The sequence below is a fragment of the Xiphophorus couchianus genome, chromosome 11, assembly GCF_001444195.1.
Source record: "Xiphophorus couchianus chromosome 11, X_couchianus-1.0, whole genome shotgun sequence".
Taxonomy (NCBI): domain Eukaryota; kingdom Metazoa; phylum Chordata; class Actinopteri; order Cyprinodontiformes; family Poeciliidae; genus Xiphophorus; species Xiphophorus couchianus.
This window is the reverse complement of record NC_040238.1, coordinates 17,960,606-17,988,423: the sequence shown is the minus strand read 5'-3', so window position 1 is coordinate 17,988,423 and position 27,818 is coordinate 17,960,606. Positions and strand designations below refer to the sequence as shown.

Sequence of the window (27,818 nt, the reverse complement as noted above, 5' to 3'; positions counted from 1 at the left end):
GCGTGTTTTGTTTGTCAGTAAAATTTAGAAACTCGCATTACTGTAAATAAAAAGGTCTAATTGAAAACAAAAAGAAAAAAAGAAACAAAGAAAGATAGAAAGCAAAGGACTATTTCAGTTTTGCTGTTATTTATTATCTTGAAATAACTCATTTATCTAATATTTAACCAATATTATCAACATTCCTATTAGGTTTGTTTAATTAAGATACTACATGCATATTTATTTTTTTATTTTATTTTTTTTAAAAGTGAAAATATACAGTTGAAATATTTTTTCAAGTTAAGAATTGTCCTTGACATCTTAACTAAAACACAGGTTCTAAGGGTCATGTTTTGCAAATACTACATGACGAAGGATGTAGTATGAGCCAGATGTGAGGAAAGGCAGACTCCTAAATCAGATTGAAAGTGTCTGGTTTCTTTATTTATCCAGGTCATCCCCATGGAGATGATAATAGACCAGCTTAGAGCGACAACCTGCTGCCTATGCAAAGAGAGCAGAAAGATTTGAAGGTCCCACAATATGAAGTACTGAAGTCCAAAACTTTTATGTTTTGTATGTTATATGTTAAATTGAATAATTGGTTATAACAAAGTTCTGTTGCATGCAGCAGTAGATATAATAGCAGTAGCACAAGCAGATCCCAACTTAATTTAATGTGTTATGTAAAAGTATTGAGTTGCTCCATGCTCTTAAATTCATAGATTGCATTACTATGCTATATAAAAACTACTAACACAGCCTGAAATGAAGCTGGATGTAACATGGCCAGCCATGATGCCTGTGATTGGACGCTGGGAGTAAATCTACTGGGTAATCCTCTCCTGGCTCATGCTGTTATTTGGACGTAGGGATTTATTGTTAGTGAATTGTGCTGCAGAGGACTACTATTGCTGTTCACATATTGGATAGTTCCTTTGACTTGGCTGAAACAGCTCTTCCTCTGACAGTTGTTTCCTCACTTGATGACAGAAAACAGGATAAATAGCCCTTGACAATCTGGCCCATCGAGAACACTTTTCCAGGATAGAGGCAAAGGTCAGCAGTTCACCGGTAGGAAGTCTTGTTGTTTACGAGCACCTTTGACTAAAAGTGTTCAAATAGTTAGCTAGTTGTGTATTTTTAAAAGTCAGGGAGATGTAATAATTACTAAGATGCTTACTCAGGACAGCTTAAGAAATTTGAAAGTTTTGGGATCTTTATAAGTAAGCTTAAAAGAAAATAAGCAAGCTGGATACATTTTATATTATTCAGAATAAAATAGAATAGAACAGAATAGAATAGAATGTATTATATTATGTATACATAATACAATGTATATATATATATATATATATATATATATATATATATATATATATATATATATATATATATACATTGTATATATAATGTATATATATATACATTCTATATATATATATATATATAGAGAGAGAGAGAGAGAGAGAGAGAGAGAGACAGAGAGAGAGAGAGATAGATAGATAGATAGATAGATAGATAGATAGATAGATAGATAGATAGATAGATAGATAGATAGATAGATAGATAGATAGATAGATAGATAGATAGATAGATAGATAGATAGATAGATAGATAGATAGATAGATAGATAGATAGATAGATAGATAAAAAAGGCAAATACAATGGAAAAAAGGGAAAATAGATGGAACCATAAAAATATTAATTATTATTATAATGTGTTTTCAGGAAAAGAGGAAGTTTGTTTCTTTATTGACATTTTTGTGTCCAAAATCTGACACTTTTTATATAATAAAAATCATGTTTTCAAATTCCTTTGAAAAAATCTTGCATCAATCAGCCTTATTTTATTAAGAACAAACAAGAAAAATAAATATTTATTTTTGAAGTTAAAAAAATAATAATGTCTTGTCTTCCATAGATATTTATGAAATCATAAAATTATATTTCAAAAATTCATAATTGTTTGAATCTGGAAAGACAAAGAAACTTTAGATTTTTCTGTTAACCTAAAAAAAAAATCTAAAAATGAGAAATTTTTAGTAAGAGCTCATAGAACTGTTTAAACATTAGCATCATTGCTGATCATTTTTCTCAAGGTGCATCTATGAACCACCATGTTTGTATTTATTATATAAGAAATGTTTGTGTGTTTAAATGCACAATATTTGTCTGACATTCATCAAGTAAAAAGTATTAATTGTCAGAAAGCAATAACCAAATTGTAGTTGTTAGGCTCATGCAGTATACAAAACCGCACAAGTCAAAATCATTAACCTTGTTTTGACCCCAATCAAGGTTAATGGGTCAAAATGACTCAGTGGATGTTGATTAAAACTTTAAATCACTAGCAAAAAAAACATAGGTAATGTGCAATAAACTTGGATGCACTCATGTATTATAAACATCTGACTTACATAGTTTCAAGGTCAATTTACTTACTTTAGCTTCCTTATTTTTGTTTACAAATGAATCATTTCAGTGGGTGCATTTACAAGCTGCATGTACAATAAGAGATTATTGTTTGTGTTTTACTGAAGAAAAGCAAATTGTGCCAAAACATAAATGCTATAAATACAAAATCTACTGCAGGTTTTTGTCTGGAGAGCTGATTTTTGCCTCCTTTCCATCCCCACCAGGCAGTCGTTGAGATGTGAGAAGGGGTCATGCCTCTGATCAAGAGAAACATTGAGCCTCGTCACCTGTGCCAAGGTGCAGTGCCTGATGGGATTGGCAACGAACTGGAATGTGTGACAAATAACTCGCTGTCTGCCATCATCCGTCAGCTCAGCTGTCTGAGTAAGGTCCCAGATGTTAACGATATCTGTTCAGAGGCCATCTTAACCTTGAATTAGTGGTTTTCCAGGAGTGTTTATGTCTCATAAACACGACCTGAAACTTCTAATCAATGAATGACTTTAATGTTATATGTTTGCATACAAGTTCCAAACACACAGGAAAACTACATACATTATAGTTTATAGCCCACACATTTCACAAGTAATGTACCATCTTCCTGTATTTATATACATTCATCTGAGTAGCAATAAAAGCTAAAAATGCAGAATATCGTAGACTGTCGTCCAACAGGATGCAAAATGAAATTTGCAATTTCCTGATGACTCATATTGGATGTAACTCAAAGTATGTAGCAGACAGATTGTTCTCAAGTAAGGCTAGCACTACCTGGCTAGTGGCTACTTTTTACTAGAGTAAAAGTAAAAAAATAGCCACCCAAGAAATTACTCAAGTAAGAGCAAAAAGGTATTTGGTAAAAAGTATACTAAAATACAGAGTAACTGATCAAATTATCAATCATTTAATATTTCAAAATTACATAATCAGACAGGCGGGCTGCACGGTGGCGCAGTTGGTGGCACTGTTGCCTTGCAGCAAGAAGGTCCTGGGTTCGATTCCCGGCCGGGGTCTTTCTGCATGGAGTTTGCATGTTCTCCCTGTGCATGCGTGGGTTCTCTCCGGGTACTCCGGCTTCCTCCCATAGTCCAAAAACATGACTGTCAGGTCAATTGGTTTCTCTAAATTCTCCCTAGGTGTGAGTGTGTGTGTGAATGGTTGTTTGTCCTGTATGTCTTTGTGTTGCCCTGCGTCAGACTGGCGACCTGTCCAGGGTGTACCCCGCCTCTCGCCCGGAACGTAGCTGGAGATGGGCACCAGCAACCCTCCCGACCCCATTAGGGACAAGGGTGACCAGAAGATGGATGGATGGATGGATAATCAGACAGACCAAAATAATTCATATACCATAAGTAACAAAAAAACAACAAAATCAGCAAAAATGTTGTTTTCTAAATCAATTTCTTTCCATAAAAAACTTATGAAACTTTAATAGAAACTGCAGGTGTGTGTCTGGTGCATTTTTGGTTAAAACATGTTTGTTTTTCATTCAGTATGTAGAGAATCCAGAAATTTTTCTCAAGTAAGAGTAACGATATGTCATAAAAATTACTCACGTAAAAGTAAAAGGTACGGTGTAATAAAAATATTCTTAAAAGTACAATTTTTCAAAAGAGCCACTCAAGTAGATGTAATTTAATAAATATAACTAGTTATCACCCAACTATGGTAGCAGGGACATTTTCCTGCCGTGAGGGTTGCCTCTTTGCAATATGACGGATTAAGAAAGAAAAATTTAAACAGAGCAAATTCTCTCATGGACATCTGCAACATGGCTTGCCTGATCACAGTGTGTGCGTGTGTGTAGGGGTGTTTCTGTGTGTGGGGATTAAGTGAAGTAACTCAGGCTTAGAGCTTACCGTAAAGCTCTGTCCAACAGGCAAAGATGGAGAGTAGGTGGGTGGAGACCTAAACACTGACAGTCTAAGGATAGCTTTCACACTAAGTGCTTTGGAGGTGTGGTAGTGGAAGCATGCAAACAGGCCACAGAGCACGACACAATTTGCATAAGGAGTAACTCAATACCTTTTCCTTCAATTCAATTCACATTCAAAATTACTGTATTGATCCCAAAGGTGAATTAAACATCTTTCTAAATCAAATTAATTCAAGGTTCTTCAAAGAGTTGTTGTAGATGGTGATGGCTGTGGGCAGGAAGGATCTCTTGTAGCTGTATTGTCTGTATTACAGTAAATTTGAAGAGGCCTTGAACTGAAGAGTCCATGACAGTGTCAGGCAGAGGATGCTCAGGGTTGCCCAAAGTTTTCTGCCAAAGATGACACTTTGTGTCATTGCAGCGTATTGACTCTGTAAAGTTGCATTTTCGTTCTTTTTCATTATTTATTGAAGTGAGAATTTCTTTTGCCTCTCCTTGTGTTTCTGTTGCAGGTAAGCATGCAGAAAACGTGTTTGGGGAGCTTTTTAACGAGGCCAACACATTTTACAGTCGTGCAAATTCTCTCCAGGACCGTATTGACCGCTTAGCAGTCAAAGTCACCCAACTGGACTCCAGCGTGGAGGAAGGTCAGTTCACTGAAAACCTACACTTTTTTTCTACTATCATTGATTTTTAACAGACTTCTATCTCTGCTCTTGCTGCTCCACAGTGTCTCTTCAGGACATAAACATGAGGAAGGCCTATCGAGGCACTGCGGTCCAGGACCAGGAGGTTTTGTCCAAAGGCAGCACTCCCAGCTCTGTTGCTGAAATGCATGAGGGCTGTGACAGGCCTCCCCCTCTTGGTGCCCTCACAGCTTACAGGTTCTGCATGTGTTCTACATCAACCATCAGTTCACTTCATATTTTCAGTCTTTGCAAAGTGTTTTATTTGATACAATACAGGGAGGACTCCACTGACGCAATGAAATTCTACTCGGACCCATCATACTTTTTTGATCTTTGGAAGGAGAAGATGCTTCAGGACACCGAGGACAAGAGGAAAGAAAGGCGAAGGCAAAGGGTAACAGCGCGGCGTTGTTTAGAGCTCTGTTTATGTGTTCTATGTTTTGAGTAAATATTCACTCCGTTGTCTTTAAATTCCTCTTTCACAGGAACAGAAGAGAAGTATGGAGAGCAGCACCCTCCAGCGGGAGGTGAAGAAGGTGAGGAAGGCTCGAAACCGCAGACAAGAGTGGAACATAATGGCTTTTGATAAAGAGCTTCGTCCAGATCACCGCCATCCAAAAACTCTTCGACGAGGAGCGTCGTCAGAAGGCTCTCTCTCTCCTGATGGCAGGCAAGGGTTTCCTTTCCCTTCCTTTTTTCAAACAAGTTTGTGATTAAGAAAAAAAATTATATTTTTGCATCTACTCATGTAATTTTGGTGTTGGTTGTGTTCAGTTTTCTGTGTTGTGTAATTGTATCTTAAAGATTAAGATGCAGATTTGTTGATGTTATAATTTAAAGAATAGTACACTTAACTTTTCAAACTCAAACTGCTACTTTCCTTTCTTTCTGAATCCTTTCAGGTTGATGAAATACATTTGAAAGAGTTTAAAAGATGAGATGCTGCAAGTGTGAAAAATCAAATGTGATTCCAATTATTATTATTTCATTTTACATTGTGCCAAATGTTTCTTGTTGCAGAGGCTTTTTATGAATGACAAATGACGTTTTTCATCCTGGAAAAAAAAGTTTAGTTTTTTTTTTATAATGAAATATTTATATTACCAGAGTATGCACTGTTACCTTAAATGCAGGCACGAAAACCAGTTTTGATTTCTCTCAGGCAATCCTTTCCCTTATTTTGCACGAACTAAATGTTTTCGAAAGGCTTCTGAACCCATGCAATAAATCCCTCATCAGAATCAGATCTGTATTTAATATAGCACCTCACTTAGGATGGGATTTCAATCTTGTTTCTTTTGCGTAGGGATTTCATCAGATTTAGTCAGTGATTTATTGGGATTATATCATTCAAGGGAGAGTATATATATATACATATATATATATATATATATATATATATATATATATATATATATATATATATATGATAGATAGCTGATAGATGATAGATAGCATTTATTGTCATTGAACAGAATTCAACGAAATTTCCATTGCAGCTCCCGTGCAAAAGGTCAAATATATACAGTATAAATAAGCAAACACACAATAATAATAATAACAATATATACAACTAAATTAACTAAAGGCACTCAACCACACCAAAGAAGTAGCAGCAGGTCCAATTATGTCAAAGTACAGATGATGTGACAGTGCAAAGTGCAGAACAATATGGCTGTGTGGGGGTGGGGGATATGTATGTGTGACTGCGAGGTTATGATATGTGTGGGAGGGGGGGGCGGCAGGGAGTAATGGCTCTGACGGCTGTGGGGAAGAAACTGTTTCTCAGTCTATTTGTTGTAGTCCGTATATTCCTGTACCGCTTGCCTGATGGCAGCGGCACAAACAGTCTGTGGCCCGGGTGGCTGGAATCCATCGCTATGGATTCAGCTCTCTTCTTGACCCGGTCTGTGTAAATGGAGTCCAGGTCTGGGAGGGGGCATCCCACAATGCCTTGTGCTGTTCTCACCACCCGTGTCAGTTGTTTCCTCTCCAGTGCTGTGCAGCTACCATACCACACAGTCATGTTGAGGCAGAGGATGCTCTCGATCATCGCCCTGTAAAAGTTCACGAGCAGCCGTGAGGAAAGTCCAGCCCGTCTCAGTTTCCTGAGGAAGAAGAGCCTTTGTTGTGCTTTCTTCACCAGGTGGGAGGTGTTTGTGTTCCAGGAGAGGTCAGAAGTGATGTGGAGGCCCAGGAACTTGATGTTGTCCACACGTTCCACCACTTCTCCATCTATGAGAAGGGGAGTGTGATCCGTCTTCCTGGACCTTCTGTAGTCCACAATGACCTCCTTGGTCTTCCCTGTGTTCAGCACCAAGTTGTTGGCTGAACACCACTGAGTGAGCTGCAGAATCTCCTCTCTGTAGTGGGTCTCGTTGTTGTCTGAAATGAGACCCACTACTGTTGTGTCGTCCGCGTACTTCACGACTGTGTTGGTGGGGTGGATGGCCACGCAGTCGTGTGTAAACAGGGTGAAGAGAGCTGGGCTGAGCACACAGCCCTGCGGCGTGCCTGTGTTGAGGACCAGTGGGGACGATGTTGAGCCACTTATTCTCACCACCTGAGGCCTGTTGGTGAGGAAGTCTCTGATCCAGTGGCACAGTGAAGCGGGCAGCCCCACCTCGAGTAGCTTCAGCACCAGCTTGTCTGGGATGACGGTATTAAATGCTGAGCTGAAGTCTACAAATAGCATCCTGACGTAGGTGTTGGGATGCTGCTGATGGGTCAGGGCTGTGTGCAGAGTGATGGAGACAGCATCCTCTGTTGACCGGTTCGCTCTGTAGGCGAATATATATGTATATATATATATATATATATATATATATATATTCGCCTATATATATATATATATATATATGACAGATCAATAAACTGTCATTTCTAATGAACATTTAACACTGGAACTGGAAGACATTTTAAATGTCCAGAATAAATAAAACACCTGAAGCAACAAATGAAGTGTAAACCAAATTGCTGTTCAAAAAATGGAATGCACCAGACTGAAACCTTTTGTCGTCCAGTCTTTGGTAGAAAGAGTGACAGACATGAGAATAGCAGTCATGCAAATGGAAAATTATTGAGCAGTATTCAATTTACCATGATAATTTATTGCTTTTTGTGACAGCCTTAGTTTTCACTACTCTAAATGTTTATTATCACTTAAATCCATTCCAAAAAACCATTCATGTTGACGTTGTAGGATTTAAAATAAATGTTCACTTTTATTTCAGAAAGTGAAAAATTCCAGAAATGCAAAGTGAAACTGGATACTTTCCAACGCACATCCTCTGCAGCATGTTTGCTTTTTCATCCCTTCTGTTTTGAGCTTGTGATATGGCATTTTGGGCGGAAAAAAGAGGGACCATCTGGATATGCGAAGGCATCTGCATCATAATCTGCCTCACTGTCATTGTTTATCCAGGCCTGACCTTCTGGACTACCCAATCCCTCCAGTACCTGCTCACGCTGTTTGCAACTATGCCAGGTCCCATGATTACATCCCAGGAAATGCACATCCCTCACCACCTGTGGAGCACGAATACCACAGCATCGATGTCAACTACAAGAGAGTAACTTATGCTGCAGCAGAGCCCCGTGTTGCACACAGATTAAATGGTTCTGCACGTCTGGCTGCAGACTGCAAGTACGTATTGTGCTGTTCAGGAGCTAGACACGCTCATCATCAGCATGAATGTCAGATTAATTTGTTGAATGTCAGATTAACCAAATTTATCAGACATGCAAAACAAACTGTTTGGAAAGGAGTAGGTAAACGTGAAAACATACTATTTGCAGCTCATATTTTCACCTTGTTCTCTGATATCCTGGCAGGTTTTTGTGGTGGATGAATTCATCCTACAGAGGTTTGTGGTAGTGTGCATTCAGGCAATAGCAAACATGTCAAGTTGAGATCAGGGCCATTCCAAAAGTTTAATGTGTGCATGCTATGTCCATCCTTAAATTTGTTTTGATGTGTGTTTGGTATTATTTAATAAAACACTGATTTGGGTGCAGATTTCTCAGTTTAGCTTTTGATTTGAGGTTAACTTGCCACATGTAGATAGACATTCTTCTCCTTCAATATCCCACAATGCACCACTACAACTCGAAATGTAACATAACCCTCAGCATGTTACTGCCAACTCCTTGTTTTACTGCGGGTACAGTATGTTTTCATTTTAATGCTTCACTTGTCAGTCTTTTTCTCATTTGACAAAGAAACTGATTTTGAGCAAATATTTAACTTATTCATGTGGGCAGGTGCAAATGCCAGCTAACTTTGAAAGTGATGTTTTTCGAGTGGGAGCTTTTTTCCCCCACAAATAACGTCAAAAGCTTGTTTCGTTTTGGATAGTGACTCTTGTGTTCAGGTAATGATGGGCTTGAGCTATTGATTATTATTATTATTACTACTTTTATGTGTCTCACCCAGATACACCCACTATTACCTGGGTTGTTTTTAAGTAACTGAACCAAGTCCTTTTAATCTTAAGGTGATGAGTTGGGTTCCACCAAACAGCACCTCAGATGAGTAGCTTAAAAGCGAAAATGCAAGGAGTGGAAAAAAGCCCAGTTTAAATAAATTTACTTCTCTTATCAGAAATGGTTAAAAAAAAAATCCAATCTCATTATATTTTGTTAGTGGGTTTAAGAAATGATCCACAATAAATTAAAACATGCCTCCCCAATTTATATATAAATATCACCAACGTTGTTGTTTTGAATTATCAGACAACTCTGAAAAAAATGTATCTAAATAAACAAGCTTAAAGCACCAAATTAATATGACATTCATGCCCGCAAAGAGTGTATGTGAGCTTCCAACTGATTGCCCCCAAAATAAGCTAGTTTCAAAATGTAACTTCATATTGCTGAGGTTTGTGGCACTAATTTTAATCTTCCTACTGTTGAACAGCTCCGTTCCCCCTCCTCCTCTCCAAGGCCCACCCATCCCATCCGCCCAGACTGCATTTGGCTTTCCACCACCACCACTGAATAATGGAGCTGTGCACATAGGACCAGGGTACCCTCTCCCTCCGGTACCTCCTCCGGGGCCACATATGGCGCCTCCACCTCCGGGTCCCCCTCCTCCACCTCTGCCTCCCCCGGCCGCGCCCTCACACCCACCGAGACACAAAGAAACCAAACCGGTTAAAGATGCCAGAAGTGATCTGCTGTCTGCCATTCGGATGGGTGAGCATGGCTTCTCTGATATCATTTTGTGAAAAAGGTTTGCTGATTTAAGGTGTGTTAATGTTTTCTTCTATTATTAGGCATCCAGCTGAAGAAAGTTCAAGAGCAGCAAGAGCAGCAGAACAAGAGGGAGCCGGTGGGGAACGACGTGGCCACCATCCTGTCCCGACGAATTGCAGTTGAATACAGTGATTCTGAGGATGATTCTGAGTTTGAAGAAAATGACTGGTCAGATTGACCTTGCATAAGCTGAAGCACGTGATTGACATGTACTTTTAGGGAACCCTCTAAAAAAGGAAATTGAATTGTGCTTGAACTTGTTTGGCTCCATCTAGTGTGTAGACAGGGCCATTTATCTCATGTGCAAATACATGCTTATTTTGCACCTCTAGCGAAATGCATGAATTAGATGAATATTTACATCTTCTACATGCACAAAACAAAATTATGTGTTTCATAGCTTAAAAAATGTTTTGTCTTTATTCCAGTAATGTCCTCTAAATCAAAACTGATAAATCAAAAACTTATCTTGTCAATGAGAATTATAAGTTTATAATCATCAGACCCATTTTTTTAACTAAATAAATTCTGAAAATTCTCTGCAGGAAAGTAAAAACTAATATAAATAATACATGCCATGTCTGGCTGTCATCCATGTCGTTCTAAGGTGTCATGGTCTCTTTTTGTGCCGCAGCCTTGGTAACAGGAAAATGAACACTTGTACAGACCAGAGGCACTGTCGATGTTACAAGTTGAAGTGTGTGTGGGATCAAATCCATCTAAATTTTACAGAAATAATTGTTTATACGTTCATTATTGTATGTATGAAATATATCGCCCTATTGTTCACAACTGTTAAATGTTTCTGCCCATATTTGTTCTGAAGTGTTTTGCAAAAATAATTAAATACCAATAAATATTTTATAAACGTCTTTATGAGAATTTCTTTTCCTTCACGTCATCTTTCTCCACTGGTTTCTCTCTTTTTTGGCCCTCACAAAAATTAACCAGGTTTATATTGATTATTATTATTATTATTATTATTATTATTATTATTATTATGTATCTCACTCAGATCAATTTTTACACTAGGTTTTTTTAATGAATGTAGATTTTATTTTGTTTCTCTTTCTGTGTAGTTTTAACACATAACAGGATTTTAAAATCTATTTTATTTATATTTTATGCTAACATTTGTGTGTCACCTTCTCATGATCAATACAAAACCGTTTCCTCACGTCCCTAAATAGACATTACATCTTTTAAATGCACTTTTTTTTTTTTTTTTTTTTCGTTTGTTTTTTCTTTTTCTTTACTCGGTTCTTCAGCTCATTACGTCTTGTTTTTTTTTATTTCTTATTGAATATCATTTACAGGCACTGTACGTTATGTGCGTTTTCACTTCTGTCCAGCAGAGGTCAGTAATGCGTCTGTGATACATGAGTGGAAAGACGGAAGTGCACAGGGTGGGAAACTGTTTTTCTTCAGACGCCATAATGGCTCAAGACGCAGCCAGTGCTATTGGAGGAAATGTGAAGCTGCTTGAGCCAAAATGGAGACGTTTTCTTCCCGTGACAGCCCGGTGCTTTGCAGGTGATTAGCACAGGGAAGCTCCTCCTTATCCTGCGACAGTAGAGACAAACCTGGGCACAACTTCATATCAGTTTAAGGTAATATTCACACATTGACGTTATTTGGTGTGAGTTTCACAGATATGTTTGTCTTTCGTCAAAGCGTTGTGTGATGTGGTGCCCCAACCCTGTGTGAATTAGTTTTACCTGAGTATCATGGCTGTCGGGACTCTGCTAGCTTGTCACCTGACTCGTTCACGCACAAATCAGCTTTGAAGTCAAAACATGAGACAGCCATCTGTCCTTTGAGGCTTGTTTGTGATCTGCTTAACTTGTCTATTCGTTTTCCAGACACTCCAAAAGTTTAGAAGTTGCGATCCTTCTGCTATTCTGTACTATAAGTAAAAAAAAAACTGAAACAAGTGATCAGATACTGCGTAACTTAAGCCTCTCCGTACTCAGCGATGACTTTCATTACTCTAAAATGATGTAACGGTTTCAACTGCCTGATTGTGTCACATTAAATGAACTTTGTCAACTCTTGACCTCCCCGGGTTTCTTTGCAGGACGCAAATTAAAACTATGGACACGTCAAAGCTTCCTAAGATCCAGGATGAGGAGAGAGAAAGCCAGTTTGGATATGTTCATGGAGTTTCAGGACCAGGTCTGCCCAACTTTTCAAACACGACTACAATGGTGTCATAAAGAGTAGCTGTGTTTTGTCTAATAATTCTGCTACAAGTTATTTATCAACAGCAAATGTAATAACGAGGCTTAAACAATCCCTTTAATTATGACCATAAAACGGTCGGACTTTAATCCAATGATCAGTTTGATTAGTTTGGGTTTTTTGTGTTATTTAAAATAGGCAAACTTAAGCGGCATTCAGGTAGATGTAGAAAATAGAAATAATTGTAAAAAAAAATTTTTGTTCTTTAGTGAGTATTTTTTTGTTTTGTTTTTTTCATTCCTGCTTCTGCCACTGACAGTGGTGACGGCCACTGCCATGGCTGGAGCTGCCATGTATGAGCTGGTTCGTGTCGGCCACAGCGAGCTGGTTGGAGAAATCATTCGTTTAGAGGGTGACATGGCGACCATCCAGGTGTATGAAGAGACGTGTATCCTTTCTACTGCCACAAAAACCTTCCATTACATTAAATGCCACTGGTCAAGTTGTTTTTAATAAGGAACATATGGAATGGTGTTAAAAGCATCTTGTGATCGCCTTGGCTTTGTGCGTGTGTTTGTTTTCCCCTAACTTTATGCTCCAGCTGGTGTGTCTGTCGGTGACCCAGTCCTCCGAACGGGGAAACCCCTTTCCGTAGAGCTGGGGCCGGGAATTATGGGCTCCATCTTTGACGGTATCCAACGTCCACTAAAAGACATTAATGACCTCACTCAAAGTATCTACATCCCACGAGGAGTAAATATCGGCGCTCTTAACAGAGACATCAAATGGGAGTTTTCTCCTGGCCAGAGCCTTCGGGTGGGAAATCTCCCCATTACTACTTTGGATTTAAATACTACTGTATTTCTCAACTAGTCTGAGTCATTTTCTTAGTTTTTTTTCTTTTCCCGGCTATAGGTTGGCAGTCACATCACAGGCGGAGATATTTACGGGACTGTGTTTGAAAACTCCTTAATTAAGCACAAACTCCTGCTTCCACCTCGAAACAGAGGCACCGTCACCTACCTGGCTCCACCTGGGAACTACGACCTTTCTGTGAGCGCTGCTCATAAAGCTGAATACGCTACAGAGTTTTGAAACAAATGATGTATTGGTTTCCGTTTGATCTTCTTTTTTGAGTGCAGGATGTTGTTTTGGAGCTTGAATTTGAAGGAGTAAAGGAGAAGTTTACCATGGTCCAGGTGTGGCCAGTACGACAAATTCGGCCGGTAACAGAGAAATTACCTGCCAATCATCCACTGCTGACTGGCCAGAGAGTTCTTGATGCACTTTTCCCGTGAGTGCTTTTTTGGATATTGAATTATATGTTTAATCACATTAATTAGTTTCATAAATATTTATTTGTCAACTGTTTAAACATCCATAATTTTAACTTTCTATAGATGTGTACAAGGTGGCACAACTGCTATACCTGGAGCCTTCGGGTGCGGAAAGACCGTGATCTCGCAGTCGCTGTCAAAGTACTCCAACAGTGACGTGATCATCTATGTGGGCTGTGGAGAACGTGGCAATGAAATGTCTGAAGTGCTGCGGGATTTCCCAGAGGTCGGTGGAGCAACTTTTACGCTTTAATGTGCAATTTCTGTGACTGGAACACTTTTTAGACTTTTTAAACTCAGAAAAATGTGCCACTTTTAGTTTTCAGTAGCTGCATTAGGCATTTATGGCATTTATTTTTGTTTGTTTCGTGGTTTTTATCTTTTCGCCTTAAATTTGAGATTCTACAGACAAAGAATAATAAGCAAGCTGTCACTGGGTTGAATATAAAAAAAAGCAACTATATTCTATATTTGTATATATGTCCTAGTGAGAGTCCAGAACTAAATATGATAGAACACATGTTGAGTTTCCTATAGTCGGCTGTGAATCAGAAATGTCCTTCCTTACGTCATGTTAAGACGACATAAACTGATGTAATGTTACTGTTTCCTTTGCTCAACAGCTTACAATGGAAGTTGATGGCAAAGTTGAGAGCATCATGAAGAGAACAGCGCTGGTTGCAAACACGTCCAACATGCCTGTGGCCGCTCGAGAGGCTTCCATCTATACAGGTGTGTGCATGTTGGCTCCAAAACAAGTCCTTGTGCAGGGAGTGTTTGAAGCTGGTAGGAGAGTTTTATCGTTAATAAAATAAGTCTTTAACGACTTGAGCTAAAAGGCCATGCAGGAAGGAAGAAGCCACCACTTCAAAAGCAATATCACAATTTGCAAATGCGCTCATAGACAAGGACCTTACATTTTGAACACATATCTTGTATACTTATAAAACATAAACTGAAGAGTTTGACCATTATGATTGTTACATTTGGAGAACAGTAGGAGAAAGTTTTGCTTGTGAAAAAATACGTAAAACCCTTCACCCAAGTTGCACAGTTTTAAGTTAATCATAAACATTCGGATAATATAATATTCAAAATCAGATAGTGATATCTTGTAAGCATGTTTCTTTTTTTATAATTCAAATATACAGATATTGTCTAAAAAGTGTTTTGTGGTTCATGGTTAGTAGACCAAACACCCATTAGATTTAATAATATTGTTCATAACTCTGCAGGGATCACGCTGTCTGAGTACTTCAGAGATATGGGCTACAATGTGAGCATGATGGCCGACTCAACGTCCCGATGGGCCGAGGCGCTGAGAGAAATTTCTGGAAGACTGGCTGAAATGCCTGCAGGTGAGTTCACTGGTCATATGGTATTTATTTACTTACATGTGCAGAGACTGTCTGTCCAACATAGATAACCAAGACCAGAAAAAAAACCAGCATTGCCTTTATCTTTAAAGAGCTGCTAAAAACACTGATGATGTGAATGCTCCTGCTCTCAGACAGTGGCTATCCTGCCTATCTGGGCGCCAGGCTGGCTTCCTTCTACGAGCGCGCTGGACGTGTGAAGTGCCTGGGAAATCCAGAGAGAGAAGGCAGCGTCAGCATCGTTGGAGCGTCAGTCGATGTTTCTATTGCTCTTGTTTTTCGTGTGTTTTTTTACTTATTGACCCCAACTGGAATCAGTTCTGATTCATGTTAGATTGTTAGAAGCACATTTTCTTTTCAGAAATTTTGTTAAAAGGAGCGTTTAACATCATGACTGTAATGATCATCTTTACCTCTAGTTTTTTATTGAGTTGACATAAAGTCTTGATCTGCATTGTATCAGTTATCAGACTGACTCTTGTTTTAATTTGGTGATTCCTGTTAGTGTGTCGCCCCCTGGTGGAGACTTCTCAGATCCAGTCACTTCAGCCACATTGGGAATAGTTCAGGTATCCTGCTGGTTATGGTGCCTCAGTCGTGGATCCTCCTCCTTTTGATTCAACGTGTGTGAGACGTTATTTGTTCTTCCCAGGTCTTCTGGGGTTTGGACAAGAAGCTGGCTCAGAGAAAGCACTTCCCTTCAGTAAACTGGCTAATCAGCTACAGCAAGTACACGCGAGCACTGGATGAATATTATGACAAACACTTTCCAGAGTTTGTCCCACTTCGTACAAAAGCGAAGGAGATTCTGCAGGAGGAGGAGGACTTGGCTGAAATCGTGCAGCTTGTAGGCAAGGTAAGGACGACCAAGAGGGTAGAACATGTGACCAAATCTCAGATTAAAAACTGTTGATCATTTATGAATTGCAGCTTGTGTGGTAAGGGAAGCGATGCATAATCTCTTTCGTGCAATTATTACATGTGACTGATGCGTTAGTACACAGTGACTAAACAGTGAGCGTGATCTGATCCTGTGTTTTTTATTCTGACCAACATTGGGTCAGCTGATGGCTGCTGACCGTGTGAATGCAACAAGCACAGATCTTGTTTTGTTTGCAGGCTTCTCTCGCTGAGACTGATAAAATCACTCTGGAAGTAGCTAAGCTCATAAAGGATGACTTCCTGCAGCAGAATGGCTACACCCCGTATGACAGGTGAGAACGCCTACTAGTTTTATTTATTTTTAAAATTTTAACTTAACTATGGGTACTTATTTTGCCATACGTATACCTGGGGTGGCATACCTTCGTCTTTTTTTCCAAGTTGAATACATTTCTGAACAACTTGCATGATGTAAATCACCTTTAGTCTCAGTAAGTTATTTCCAATGAGTGCCATACTTTTTCTGTGCTTCTAAATTTGATTACAGTTGCTTACTTTTTATTTTTAAACATATTACATATTATATTATATGTTTTATCAGCTCCTAATGATACACAGATGCTGATCAAATCAGGGCTAAAAACCCTCCTTGGATTAATAATAAAGGGAACATTGACCAATATATTTGATGATTATTCTTGATGATTTTGGTCATGGCATTTGACTAAATAAAATGTTTACTGCTTGTTTCATCAATCAATCAATCAATCAAATTTTATTTGTATAGCACATTTCAGCAGCAAGACATTTCAAAGTGCTTTACATCATTACAAAATTGATTACATTTCAAATACAATTCTAAACAGGTGGGTTTTTAGTTGAGATTTAAAAGAAGTCAGTGTTTCAGCTGTTTTACAGTTTTCTGGAAGTTTGTTCCAAATTTGTGGTGCATAGATGCTGAAAGCTGCTTCTCCTCGTTTGGTTCTGGTTCTGGGGATGGAGAGCAGACCTGGATTACTGTATAATTTTTTACTATATAAAGCACTTTGAACTGCCTTGTTGCTGATTTGTGCTATACAAATAAACCAATAAATTGATCTGCTTGGAAACGACGGGAACAAGTCTGTGAATGTTTCCTTCATGTGATTGTTACATAACTGATAAGGTTCACACATTCCTCTGTCCTCCACACGCAGGTTCTGCCCCTTTTACAAAACCGTTGGCATCCTCTCAAACATGATTGCGTTCTACGACATGGCCCGACACGCAGTGGAGTCCACGGCTCAGAGCGACAACCGGATCACCTGGGCCATGATCCGAGAGCACATGGGAGAGATCCTATACAGGGTCAGCTCCATGAAGTTCAAGGTACATTTAGTTTTGGTTTGATTTGTTATGTATTTTAGGAATTTACATTGGAAAAATGAAGTTGTTGTGTGTCTTCCTCAGGACCCTGTTAAAGATGGAGAAGCTAAGATCAGGGCAGAATATGCACAGCTACTGGAGGACATGCAGAATGCCTTCCGGACCCTCGAGGAATGAGCCTCCAGTTTCTTGTCTCTACACCAAAGTAGCCGAAGCATATAGTCCAGAATCGTTGGCCCGCCCGTGTTGTGTTTGTCCTCCTCATTTGTGTGAACATTCTCTCTGTGTTTACATTACCTCAAACATTCCAGGATTATCATACATTTTCGTCTCATTTTGGACTTTGGAATTTTATTTGATTTAAAACCTGCTGCTGGAACATTTGCTGTGTTGTGTGGAGACTTTCAAGCCTGCTTTTGGCCAAAGGTTAAAACCTGGGGGCTTTGATCAGCAGTTGCACTTGTATCAGAGTGAAAATGAAGATGTCTCTTTTTTTTCTTGAAATGATAAACGGTGCAGATTTTTAAAACCTCAATTTAAACCATGCAGATGAATAAAGGGACAGTGTTCAGGGTGCAGTCAGTTGGGTTTAATCTTTTTTGCCTCCTACCTCTTGCGGGTGATTGTGATGTTTACTCTACACTTGCTATAATATGTAAAAATGAATAATGAAATAATCTTTTAGTTTGTGTTTAAACAAATGGTACTTTAAAATAAATACCAAAAAATACCTCAAAGTTTGATTTTGAAGTGAGATTTTTATCACATTCTCTGAGTATTTGAGAAATACATCCTCACCTCCCCAGAAAAGTTTTCTTCCGTGTTGTTGGTGAGAGACGGCATTGTGATCATGTCTCAATTTGTGAGACTGTAGGATGCCTGGAATACTTTTAAGTTGAATTTGTTCTCATTACAGGTAAAACTCCACCAGCCATAACCCCAATCCTGCTTTTGTTTATGAACATAATCTCAAGATATAAGATGGCTGGGATGTTTTGCATTTTCAGTTTCTTTAAATCTGTAGTCATAGTTCACCAACTAAAACAGCTGCAACTGATTCCTTTGAATCAGGGGTCACCTTTTGTCTCAAGTGGCATCTTGTTTATGAGGGATGGAGGGAGAGACTGATGGAGCAATTTTGGTGCTAACTCCAGCCTGATAGGGTAAAGAAAGAGCTGATCTAGGAAGTTCTCAGTTTACCTTTATATCAACACTGCAATCCTCACTTTTGGTCTTGTGATGTAGCTCATTGACTGAAAGACTGGATACTACTGGGTCACTACATTTCCCTCCTGTGCATGTTTAACCTCACAATTAAGTTTTGTTTGTCACATTCCAGTTAATATCAATATTAAGTAGTTGGAAGAAGGAGGAGGTTGTAATTAATAATATTACCACCTTGTTTTTCCAGACAAGTTCAAACTTCCCATTTTGTAGTTTTTGGGATCAAATACATATTGCAGATCTTCCCACTAGGTGGCGTACACACAGTTTTTATATCTAAGTGACTTGAAAAATCCTCCATGGTAGCTTAACACATTAAGAACTCGCTTTTCACATGCATTTGTTTAAAATTGGCCACTGTTTGATGAGATTTAATTGACAGTGGCTGTCTGGCTTTATCATTAAACTAAATGAGACAATGTCTACATTCCCTAAAAAAATTACTCACCACCTTGGATGTTTTAGCTTTTTCTTTTGCTTTCTTGAATCCATCATCATCAAAACATTAACATCAAAGTGGAAACTGATTTGGAGAAACTAAGGTCCTTCTCCTCATAAGGACCTAGAAACCTTGCTAGAGTGCATGACATGGTAGAATCTCAGAAATATCAGGATAAATAAAGACCATAAGCTCTTCTCAGACCTAAAATCCACTAGAAAACTGTGGGGTGAGATTAGGAGAAGAGGGCATGAGAGAGGAATCAGGACTCCATGATCCAGAGAGATTGTGCAAAAAGAAATGGTCAAAGATCCCTCTCTTGTCGTGGTCTGATCTTGGAAGAAAAATCCTAGGAGAAGATCAGGAGACAGAAATCTTCAAAAAGGCTTTTGTGTTCTATTAAAAAGAAAAAAAAACTCTGCAAGAGCTTTGTGGACAATCATGAGAACCTAATATAGAAGAAACATGCATCTAAACCTTTGCACAATACTGTACAGTAGTAAACATTTTTATCTCAGCGGTGGACTTCAGCACATACTGCTGCTTCAGAGGCATAGCATAGCATCTTCCAAATTGGTTTAGAGCTGTTATCTCAGGTTCCGGGCTCCATTAAGACTAATGGAAGCCGTAAAGCCAAGAGCAGCATCTTTTCGCCTGCATTGATTCAGTTTGTCTAGACGCACATTTATATAGACATTAAGGGCTGAGAATACACCAGCCTACAGGTCATAATGCACCTGCATCTCCACCTCCGATTCTTTGGTTTGTAATGATTGTCTGGGGAAGTTATGGAGGGAAAATTAGAAAAAAAATAATCGTGTTTGTTCCTGTGAAAACCATGTACCATATGGGTCTGCTGCTAAATTGAAGTAATTAGAAAAAAAAAACATTATGGCAAAATGTCTCATATAGAGACCAGTTAATAACTTTGATTTGTTCTAGTAGCTTCCAGGAAGCTCAATCCTCCAGGCGCCGAAGTGCTTTCTCATTTCTTATGCAGCTGCCTGTTAACACAGTGAGGCCTGCATTAAACACTTATGATCCATACTTCCTCTTTTGCCCCGTTTAGTGGTGATGTAAAGCTAGATGGATGCAGCGTTTTGCCAAAGTATCTTTTTACCACTTGACTTTATTTAGATTCCATGCTACAGTCCCACTTCAGTGTATTTTCTCAAGATTTTATGTGATAGACCAACATAAAGTAGAACATAGCTGTGAAGTGGAAGAAAACTATACATGTTTTTTTCTTTTAATTAATAAAATCTAAAACTAAGCTCCATTTACTCTGATATTGCAAAATATAATCCACTGACATAGTGCTTAGAAAAAGAGTCTATCTCAAATCACCTTGGCATAAATCCAGATGTTTTGGTGAAGGCCTGAGAGATTCATTAGAGAAATTAATTTGTAAAAAAAAAACAAAAGCATGAAATAGTGTGCAGGAATTTAAAACTTTATTATGAATTCTTTTATGGACAAATACTGCAGTTACTCAAGCCATTATCCCCAGTCGGCCATCTTGTTTTTGACTACAAACATTTTGGTAATTGCTGTTATCTGTTAGTTTACTTAACGATGTCTTTGCAGTTCCTTTGGTTTTCTACATGCTGTGAGCATGTTTTTTTATTAGGGTTATGTAAACTTGTTAGAGTTGATTTGAAGATGGATTGAGACAAAAACAAGACAAGACAACTTGTTGGAAGCTACAAGGACAGAATTTCACCTTCCACCGTAGCATAAACCCAGAGCTATAAATGGTTGTCCAAGGCCAAAGAGCATCTATTAGAAAGGCAGAGTCCAGACCTAAATCCAGTTAAAAAACACGTGATAAAGGTTAAACATGTATGTTTACAAATTACAGATGCTTCCCATCCAATCTGACTGAGCTACAAGTGATTTCCAAATAAAAACTGACAAAGACATACGTTTTAGATGCAACAACCATATCCCCCATGAAAAAAAACAGCTGTCAGAAAAGGAGATTATCCAGTGAGGGGGGGCAGTATAAAAATGCAAAGAAGTTTTTGGTCTTCAACTGTTGGAGATTTGCAAACATGCAGCATTTCACTTCCATTTAAATTGATGCAGTACTTTTGTCGGACTGTCCCCTGTAACTTCTACATGAACAAAATTAAGCCATAAAAGATTGTGGCCGTATTGTGATGAAATGTCAAAAAGTTCAATGGGGTATGAATAGTTTTGCAAGCTCGCTGCTGAGGTGTTTACGAGCGTGAAGCCGAGCCATCTTGTAAGCACCACAGAGCGGGGTGGGGGGAGGGGGGGGAATCAGAGGCCGACGTCGCTGCAGGGGTCACTTACCACATTGTCACTTTAAGTGAAAAGAGGTGCGACAAGCGAAACATTTACACGCAAAAATGTATAAGAATACACACACATCAGAGCACAGATCACACACCAACACTTTCAACATAGTTTTCTGTGTGGGAGCTGCAAGGTCAAACGTCTTGTGGGAGGAAATGTGATCCATGAGGGTGGGGCTGCTCGTGGATCAACGATCACTCTCTCATCATATGAGTGCCTGTCATGTTCCTCATGCACACCTCATCCAGCCGGGTGTGGATCATCAGGGCTGCCGATGCAGCTTTTGAACACCTCAGCAGAGACCACCCCAGTCCCCCTTGCTCAGCTGAGGCTCCACCTTTTCCTCCTTGGCGGCCCAAACCCGTAGAGGGGGCTTCCATATTTACCAAGCATGCCAGTATTAAAATCTGAAACGACAACTGACAGGGGATCACGTATGCCAGAGGACGACCTGTAAACTATTCAAAGTTACGTGAGCCGGTAGATGCAACATGATATTCAAGCCACTTGTCAAGAGGAATTAAAGCTGCCTTCTGTTGGGACACTTCCTCCATGGGAATTTGAGCAATGGAAACCATCTCCCTGCACTGACACGCTGCTGCTGCTGCTGCTGCTGCTGCTGCTGCTGCTGCTCCACCAGGGCTGAAACATGCCAGTTTCTTTTTTTTTTTTCCCAACACAAATGACTGGTGAGAAACTAGGCTGCTCTGTTCATCTTTCCCTTCAATCACTCACAGAAGGAGCTTGGTGACAAGAGGTCATTTCTTATTTTTGTTTCTTCATCATCACTCATCGTTTACACTTGGAATAAGTGAATCCAACTCTGTCGAGCTTTACATTTTGCTCAAAAGCAAAAGGTAAGTAAACAGAAACTGTTGATTTGTTTGCGAATGTTTTTCTTGGCATTTCAATGCCGTTAAAATATAATCGACTCGCACTAATCTTCATCAGATACAGTCAAATTTGACATTTTTCTAAACTGGTCTATATTTATTATTTATCCTTTTGTTTTTGATGCATTCTTCATGTAAGTCTGAGTAATTTTTTTTTAAATACATTGCCCCTACAATAACTCCAGGACATCTCGGAGTGTTAGGGCTTCAGGTTTGCTGGCCCAGATAGCTAGTCTCTGCAGACACAGTGGCCTTGTTTTAACAAATTATATTTGAATCTCCAAGGACGTGAAAGCAATCAGAAGTATTTGAAGTTTATGCTTTATTTTAGTTTTTAAACAAAAACTACGTAGTTAATCTTCTGATAGCAGCTTGGAATGCATTTAATCCATTTATTCACTGTAACCATTTTGTTTCTGTCATCTGTGCATCTGGTTTATAGATCTACAGCTATATATCACATATATTTTTATCTAATGTATCGCGTAATGTAATGTAAGCAAGATCGCTTCTTGTTTCTGCTCCTTCACATGACAACACCCAAAATAAAACTCACAGCTTTCGTTTCCAGCATTATTTTTTTTAACATTACTCATCTTTCTCAAATGAACGTAACAAGCACAGAGTTTTCTATCCAACAGAGTCAAGTTAGATGTGTGTCTATCAATTTAACTGATTAATGTTTTCTAAGTAGGTGGTTTCTGAAGTCAGCCTTTTGTAATAGTAATTATTGGAATTGTCACACTATTTTAGATTTTTATTTGCTAGAAACGTTGCTTCCTGATGTTTTTAGCCATTTAGATGACACATTTTTATCTATATGCTTTTGCCTCTGCTTTAATGATTGCATTTTCTTTTAAAGTAGTTAAACATCGGTGGGATCTTTAGCAGGTCACTATGAAATGGGAGAAGCTGAAGCCTCCAGAGCCAGATGATCCCATGTGTTGCTGTGAATGTGACATCTACCTGTACAGGTGTTGCTGTGACTGTGAAGATCTGGATGAAGCGTTCAATAGGTACGGCATGTGATGAAACTGTTTTTACGGTGCCGAAAAATTGTGAGGATGAACCAGCAAGCCAAGAAAGTCTTTAAAATACTTTTTTTTCTTTGATTATTAGAAGAGGTCCTTCTATTCCTACTGAAGCAAAGCCCATCAGTTGATTATCTACTACTTCTCGTATATTCATTGACAGACTGAAACCAGCCCATCCCACCCTGACAAATAACACTCCATTGGTTTTTTTATACTTCCTTGATCCTGTTCAAGGTTGTAGAGGTGCTGGTTCTTTTTTGGGATACACCCTGCGCTGGTTGCCAGTTTGTCTCAGCTTTATTCAGATACATATAAGAAGAACAGGAAACAGATATACCACCCTTCACAATTTCCTTTGGCATTTATTATCCAAATTATAAAAAGCATAAAATAATGCGTACATTTCTTTATGCAGCAGCATAAGTTTGCAATTGTTAAAGCTCCAAGCACATGTATTCACTGCGTAAAATCTGTATTTGAGAAATAGTTACTGTTTAAAAAACAGCCTGGATACCGCTTACAAAAATTTAATAATTCCTTCATTCTTTGATTTTAAATCAGTTTTGAGCTGTTTCTAGGATTACTGACACCGTGTTTGCTTTTGAATATGTTGATTATGTTAAAAATTATATTATCAAAACTATAGAAAATTAGCATTTTTGCTATAGCCTTCAACAGATGGAACATTTTAATTTGAGAACAAAGTGATAGGGAAACAAATACCATGATTTTAGCCTGAAAACTTTCAGCATGTCAAAATACAGTAAAATGTACAGTATATTGTTGTTGCTTAAGTCTGATTTCTTGTGCCTTTCTTAGGTGGCTGAAGGAGAAACCACCTTCATATGGGCTCCAGTCTCCTGTGCTTAGGACCATGATCAACCAGCTGGAGATCTCCATGATTCCGGCTCTGCTGCTGCTGCCTCTCCTGCTGAAAGCTGCAGCGCTGCACTACCTCCTCGGTATCACCATCCTCACTGCTCTGCCAATCCTGGTGCTGTCTTACTACTACGCCACCCATCAAAGGAAGAGGCGCACCCTCTTCTTCCTCACCCTTGCCCTCTACTCCCTGGCCTACATGTATTATCTCTTCATTGTGGAGATTTTACCCCGCGGGGATGTCAGCCCACTGCAGGCGTGTGTTGTGACCACTGGGATGATTCTCACTATAGTTTCACTCATTTACACTAAGAGAGGTCCAGGATTTGTCCCTGCCTCTCACCATGAAGCAAATCGTCAGAGGACGGACGCAGAAGATGACTTTACTCATTCTGATGGATTTATCCAGGCAACAGCCGCAGAACAGACAAGCAAATATCCCCCAACAACAAAATGGAGCTTGTGTCCTGTGTGCAAAGTAATGCGACCCCCGCGTGCTGGACACTGCAGAACATGTGGATCGTGTGTTCAGCGTCTGGACCACCACTGCGTCTGGTGGGTCTTCCTTTAAAATAGTTTATCTGTGGCTTTTTTTTCTTTTATTTTGCTGATTTTCCCAACCAAGATTACAAATCTTTTAACTGCAATAACTTCTGTTAATATCTGTGCAACAAACAAGCTGCAGACCAGTCATTCTAACATATAGTAGTAGAAAGTCAACTTTGTTGGTCACATTTCGATGTAACAAAATCATCAAAAAATTTAGTTTATGGTCGTGATGCAAATCTGGAACTGCATCATGTCTTTAAAAATTGCTTAAAACTGGAAAAACACACTTTTGTTTTCAATTAGGTGTTTTATAAAGCATGTCATCTAGCAGTAATTTTGCAGTCCCGTTGACAAAATGATTCAAGTGAAAAACAAAACATTACAAATGGATTTATTTTATTTTCTCAAAAATAAGGAAGAGATCAGAAAGTGTGACATGTATATATGTGAGTTCTCTATGAACGCAAACTTATTGCATAGTTACTTTTGCCAAAGCTCTGACATCATCACAAAAAAGCTCTAATTATACTGAGAATAAATTACACACAGCAGGACTCTGTTTACTAATTAGGTAACTAGCAATTTTATTTTGGGGTATGAAAAGTAACACTTTTTTCTTCATGAGCATTTTTGTTTTAAAACCATGGGTAAATTACCCTCCTCTCTGCAATTGTGCACTAATTTGATTCAGTAAATCACATTGAGGTTTCTGTTTGCGACATGACAAAATGTGGAATTGCATCTTGTCTCCATCCTCTAACCTGTCTGTCTGTGTTGCATGTTGAGATGCTGCAGGATAAACAGCTGCGTGGGACAAGCAAACCACCGCAGCTTCCTGCAGACCCTCTGTGTGTTTGTACTGACCTCCGTCTACGGGATCGGTTTGGTGCTCCGCAGCCTCTGTCCTCATCAGTATCTGATGACGGCCCTTTTCTACTGCCCCGGCGTCTACACCCAGCCAAGGTGCTGCAGACTCTTCAAAAACAGGGGACAAAAATGACAAAACTCAACAGATTGTTGTATGATAAGGAAAAGCTGTAAAATGGCAGCAGAGGCAGAAATCTACTTAATTTTTTAAACGTATGAATCATTGTTCGTAGGCATTACATGTTACACAATATGTTGTATTGTTATGTTTGCTCTGTGTGTGTTTACAGCACAGCCCTTTGCTTCACCTGCTGCTGGTACAGCAGTATAATCACAGTTGGACTGCTCTACCTTCTGGTGGTGCAGGTTCTGAACATCAGCTTCAACGTGACGGGGCGTGAGGCTCAGCTGGCTCTGAGGAACAAGAAGGGCCAGAGCCGCCTGTGGGGACTTGTCATCGACACCGGAGAGTATTCACGTGGCTTCTATCAGAACTGGGCTGAGTTTCTCACAATGGCAGACTCCTCTGTGAGTCTTCACTCCAGCCCCACCCACTTGGTCTAGTTTCTTCTACAATCTTATTAAAACCGCTTCAGACTCTCAGTGCAGCTTAAAGAGCTTGTGATTCGGCATATGATTCTGACAATAGTTTTAATTTGCACAAGACTGCAGGAGAATATAAACATTCTTGTGTTTAAAAAAAGAGCACACACACGTGCATGTTTTGGTGAACAATTGCTCTGCTCATGGCTTGTAAAAGGGAAATTATTTATTATGTACGTCTCTGCATTGAAATTAAATAAATGCATGTTTCAGAAGCAAAGATGTAATGATTAATTCAATAAATTTTTTAGAAAAGGTTGAAGACTGTACTTGGTAAAAGCTGTGCAGCATTTACCTTTAAGATGGTTAAATGCATTTTAGTTTCACATTGTGTTTAAGTATTTAGCATTCAACACAACACAGTACTGAACCGCAGCGGATATAAACGGTTTTAGCTATTCTCTAAGCTGAAAAGTGCAGTAGTGATTAATACTTTCTTTTATTTATGTAGCATTCTGTAAAGTTCTGTCATGTTTTTAATGAAATTCAGTTTTATAATACCATTAATCTTCATCCCCCATATATTCAGAAGGGAAACTGTTAAAAACTGCTAGAAGTAGTTTCTGAAACTCGCTAATGTCTGTTCAAAGATGGAAGTCTTTGGAGAACGCTGTAGCTCTCCGATCCAAAGGGAGTGATGACCCCACCAGCTGCTGTATCCAACTTGTAAACTCTTAAGTAGTAAATGAAAAATGACTCAGGTGTATTTTAATGCAACATTCAACATCCGTTTTATCTTGTTATTTCTTGACAGAACAGTTTTTAATAAATCTTTAAATAAATAGATTTCCCTCTCCTTTGCAAAACTCAGTTCAGAACTTATTGTTCCCTCAACTCCAGCAGATGTGAACCCGAATAGTTTGTCCTCTGCTGCCCCCATCAGGTCACTCTTTGAAACTTCTCCCATTTATGCAACTCGGGGTCCATTCACACTCCCTTTCGTCCGTTTTAATCGAATTCTAGTTCGTCTCTCTAGAAAGTCCGGTTCTTTAGGAGAGGTGTGAATGTAAATTTGAACTCTAATGCAGGATAAAAAAGCAAATTCTGATTCACTGGGTTTTGGTTGAAGTGAACTCTTGGCACGGTTGTGAATGTGAATGCAACCTGAGAACAGAAATGGCTCTCCACCCACCACCAGCTCCCTGCTTTATGAACAAAGGGGAAAGAGGTTTGAGAAAATGTTTGAGACTCACCTGGCTGAGAAGAGAAAATTGGATGAGGCTGAATGCTAAAGAATGAAGCAGGAGTCTGGCTCTTTCAAGAACTTCTTAAAAATGCAGCAACAAGCTGAAGAAAGACATTTCCAGTTAATTCAAGAGCAGCAGAGGGCCAGCAACCAGCTGTTCTTTCAGATGATGTCTAATTTTCTTTATGTTGCAATGCCCCAATCCATGTTTACACACTTTATAGGTAATATTATTTTTAAAGGGGAGTATTATGTAAAATTATTTTTTCTGAGTTTTATTTCATGTTATTTCTTCACCAAAAACATGCAGATTGTTGCTTTGATTCTTTCATGTGTTTGATAAATCCTTTAATCTCCCATGGCTACCATTTTAGGTGCCTAAACACTTGCTCTTACAAAGCTCCTACGTGTAAATCACTGAATCCTGGTTTTGTATCCACACCTTCCCCATTTAGCTCCT

At 38.9% G+C, this 27,818-nt stretch overlaps 3 protein-coding genes across 4 annotated transcripts; all 3 read left to right on the top strand.

Moving 5' to 3' along the window:
• The first annotated feature begins 885 nt into the window (after positions 1-885).
• wasf3a (WASP family member 3a) lies at positions 886-11,046 on the top strand. Its single transcript, XM_028030667.1, has 9 exons — positions 886-1,056; positions 2,625-2,784; positions 4,789-4,923; positions 5,007-5,160; positions 5,242-5,359; positions 5,451-5,635; positions 8,390-8,611; positions 9,884-10,161; positions 10,242-11,046. The coding sequence occupies exons 2-9, from the start codon at positions 2,652-2,654 to the stop codon at positions 10,397-10,399; spliced, it is 1,383 nt and encodes a 460-aa protein (XP_027886468.1). The 5' UTR covers positions 886-1,056; positions 2,625-2,651; the 3' UTR covers positions 10,400-11,046.
• A 628-nt stretch (positions 11,047-11,674) lies between these two features.
• On the top strand, positions 11,675-18,090 carry LOC114153696 (V-type proton ATPase catalytic subunit A-like). The gene is made up of 15 exons (XM_028032396.1): positions 11,675-11,831; positions 12,299-12,396; positions 12,722-12,850; positions 13,004-13,218; positions 13,318-13,455; positions 13,545-13,696; positions 13,803-13,965; positions 14,363-14,471; positions 14,975-15,097; positions 15,250-15,364; positions 15,621-15,684; positions 15,768-15,971; positions 16,235-16,329; positions 17,194-17,365; positions 17,447-18,090. Exons 2-15 carry the CDS (start codon positions 12,315-12,317, stop codon positions 17,537-17,539), a joined length of 1,854 nt encoding a protein of 617 aa, XP_027888197.1. The 5' UTR covers positions 11,675-11,831; positions 12,299-12,314; the 3' UTR covers positions 17,540-18,090.
• Positions 18,091-21,308: 3,218 nt separating this feature from the next.
• LOC114153245 (palmitoyltransferase ZDHHC23-like) lies at positions 21,309-26,429 on the top strand. Of its 2 annotated transcripts, none has more exons than XM_028031644.1 (5): positions 21,309-22,204; positions 23,129-23,256; positions 24,094-24,708; positions 25,498-25,665; positions 25,860-26,429. In XM_028031644.1, the coding sequence occupies exons 2-5, from the start codon at positions 23,138-23,140 to the stop codon at positions 26,131-26,133; spliced, it is 1,176 nt and encodes a 391-aa protein (XP_027887445.1). In that variant the 5' UTR covers positions 21,309-22,204; positions 23,129-23,137; the 3' UTR covers positions 26,134-26,429. The 2 variants fall into 2 exon arrangements, with proteins under 2 accessions (XP_027887445.1, XP_027887444.1); XM_028031643.1 differs by having other exon boundaries at positions 23,103-23,256.
• Positions 26,430-27,818: the final 1,389 nt, after the last annotated feature.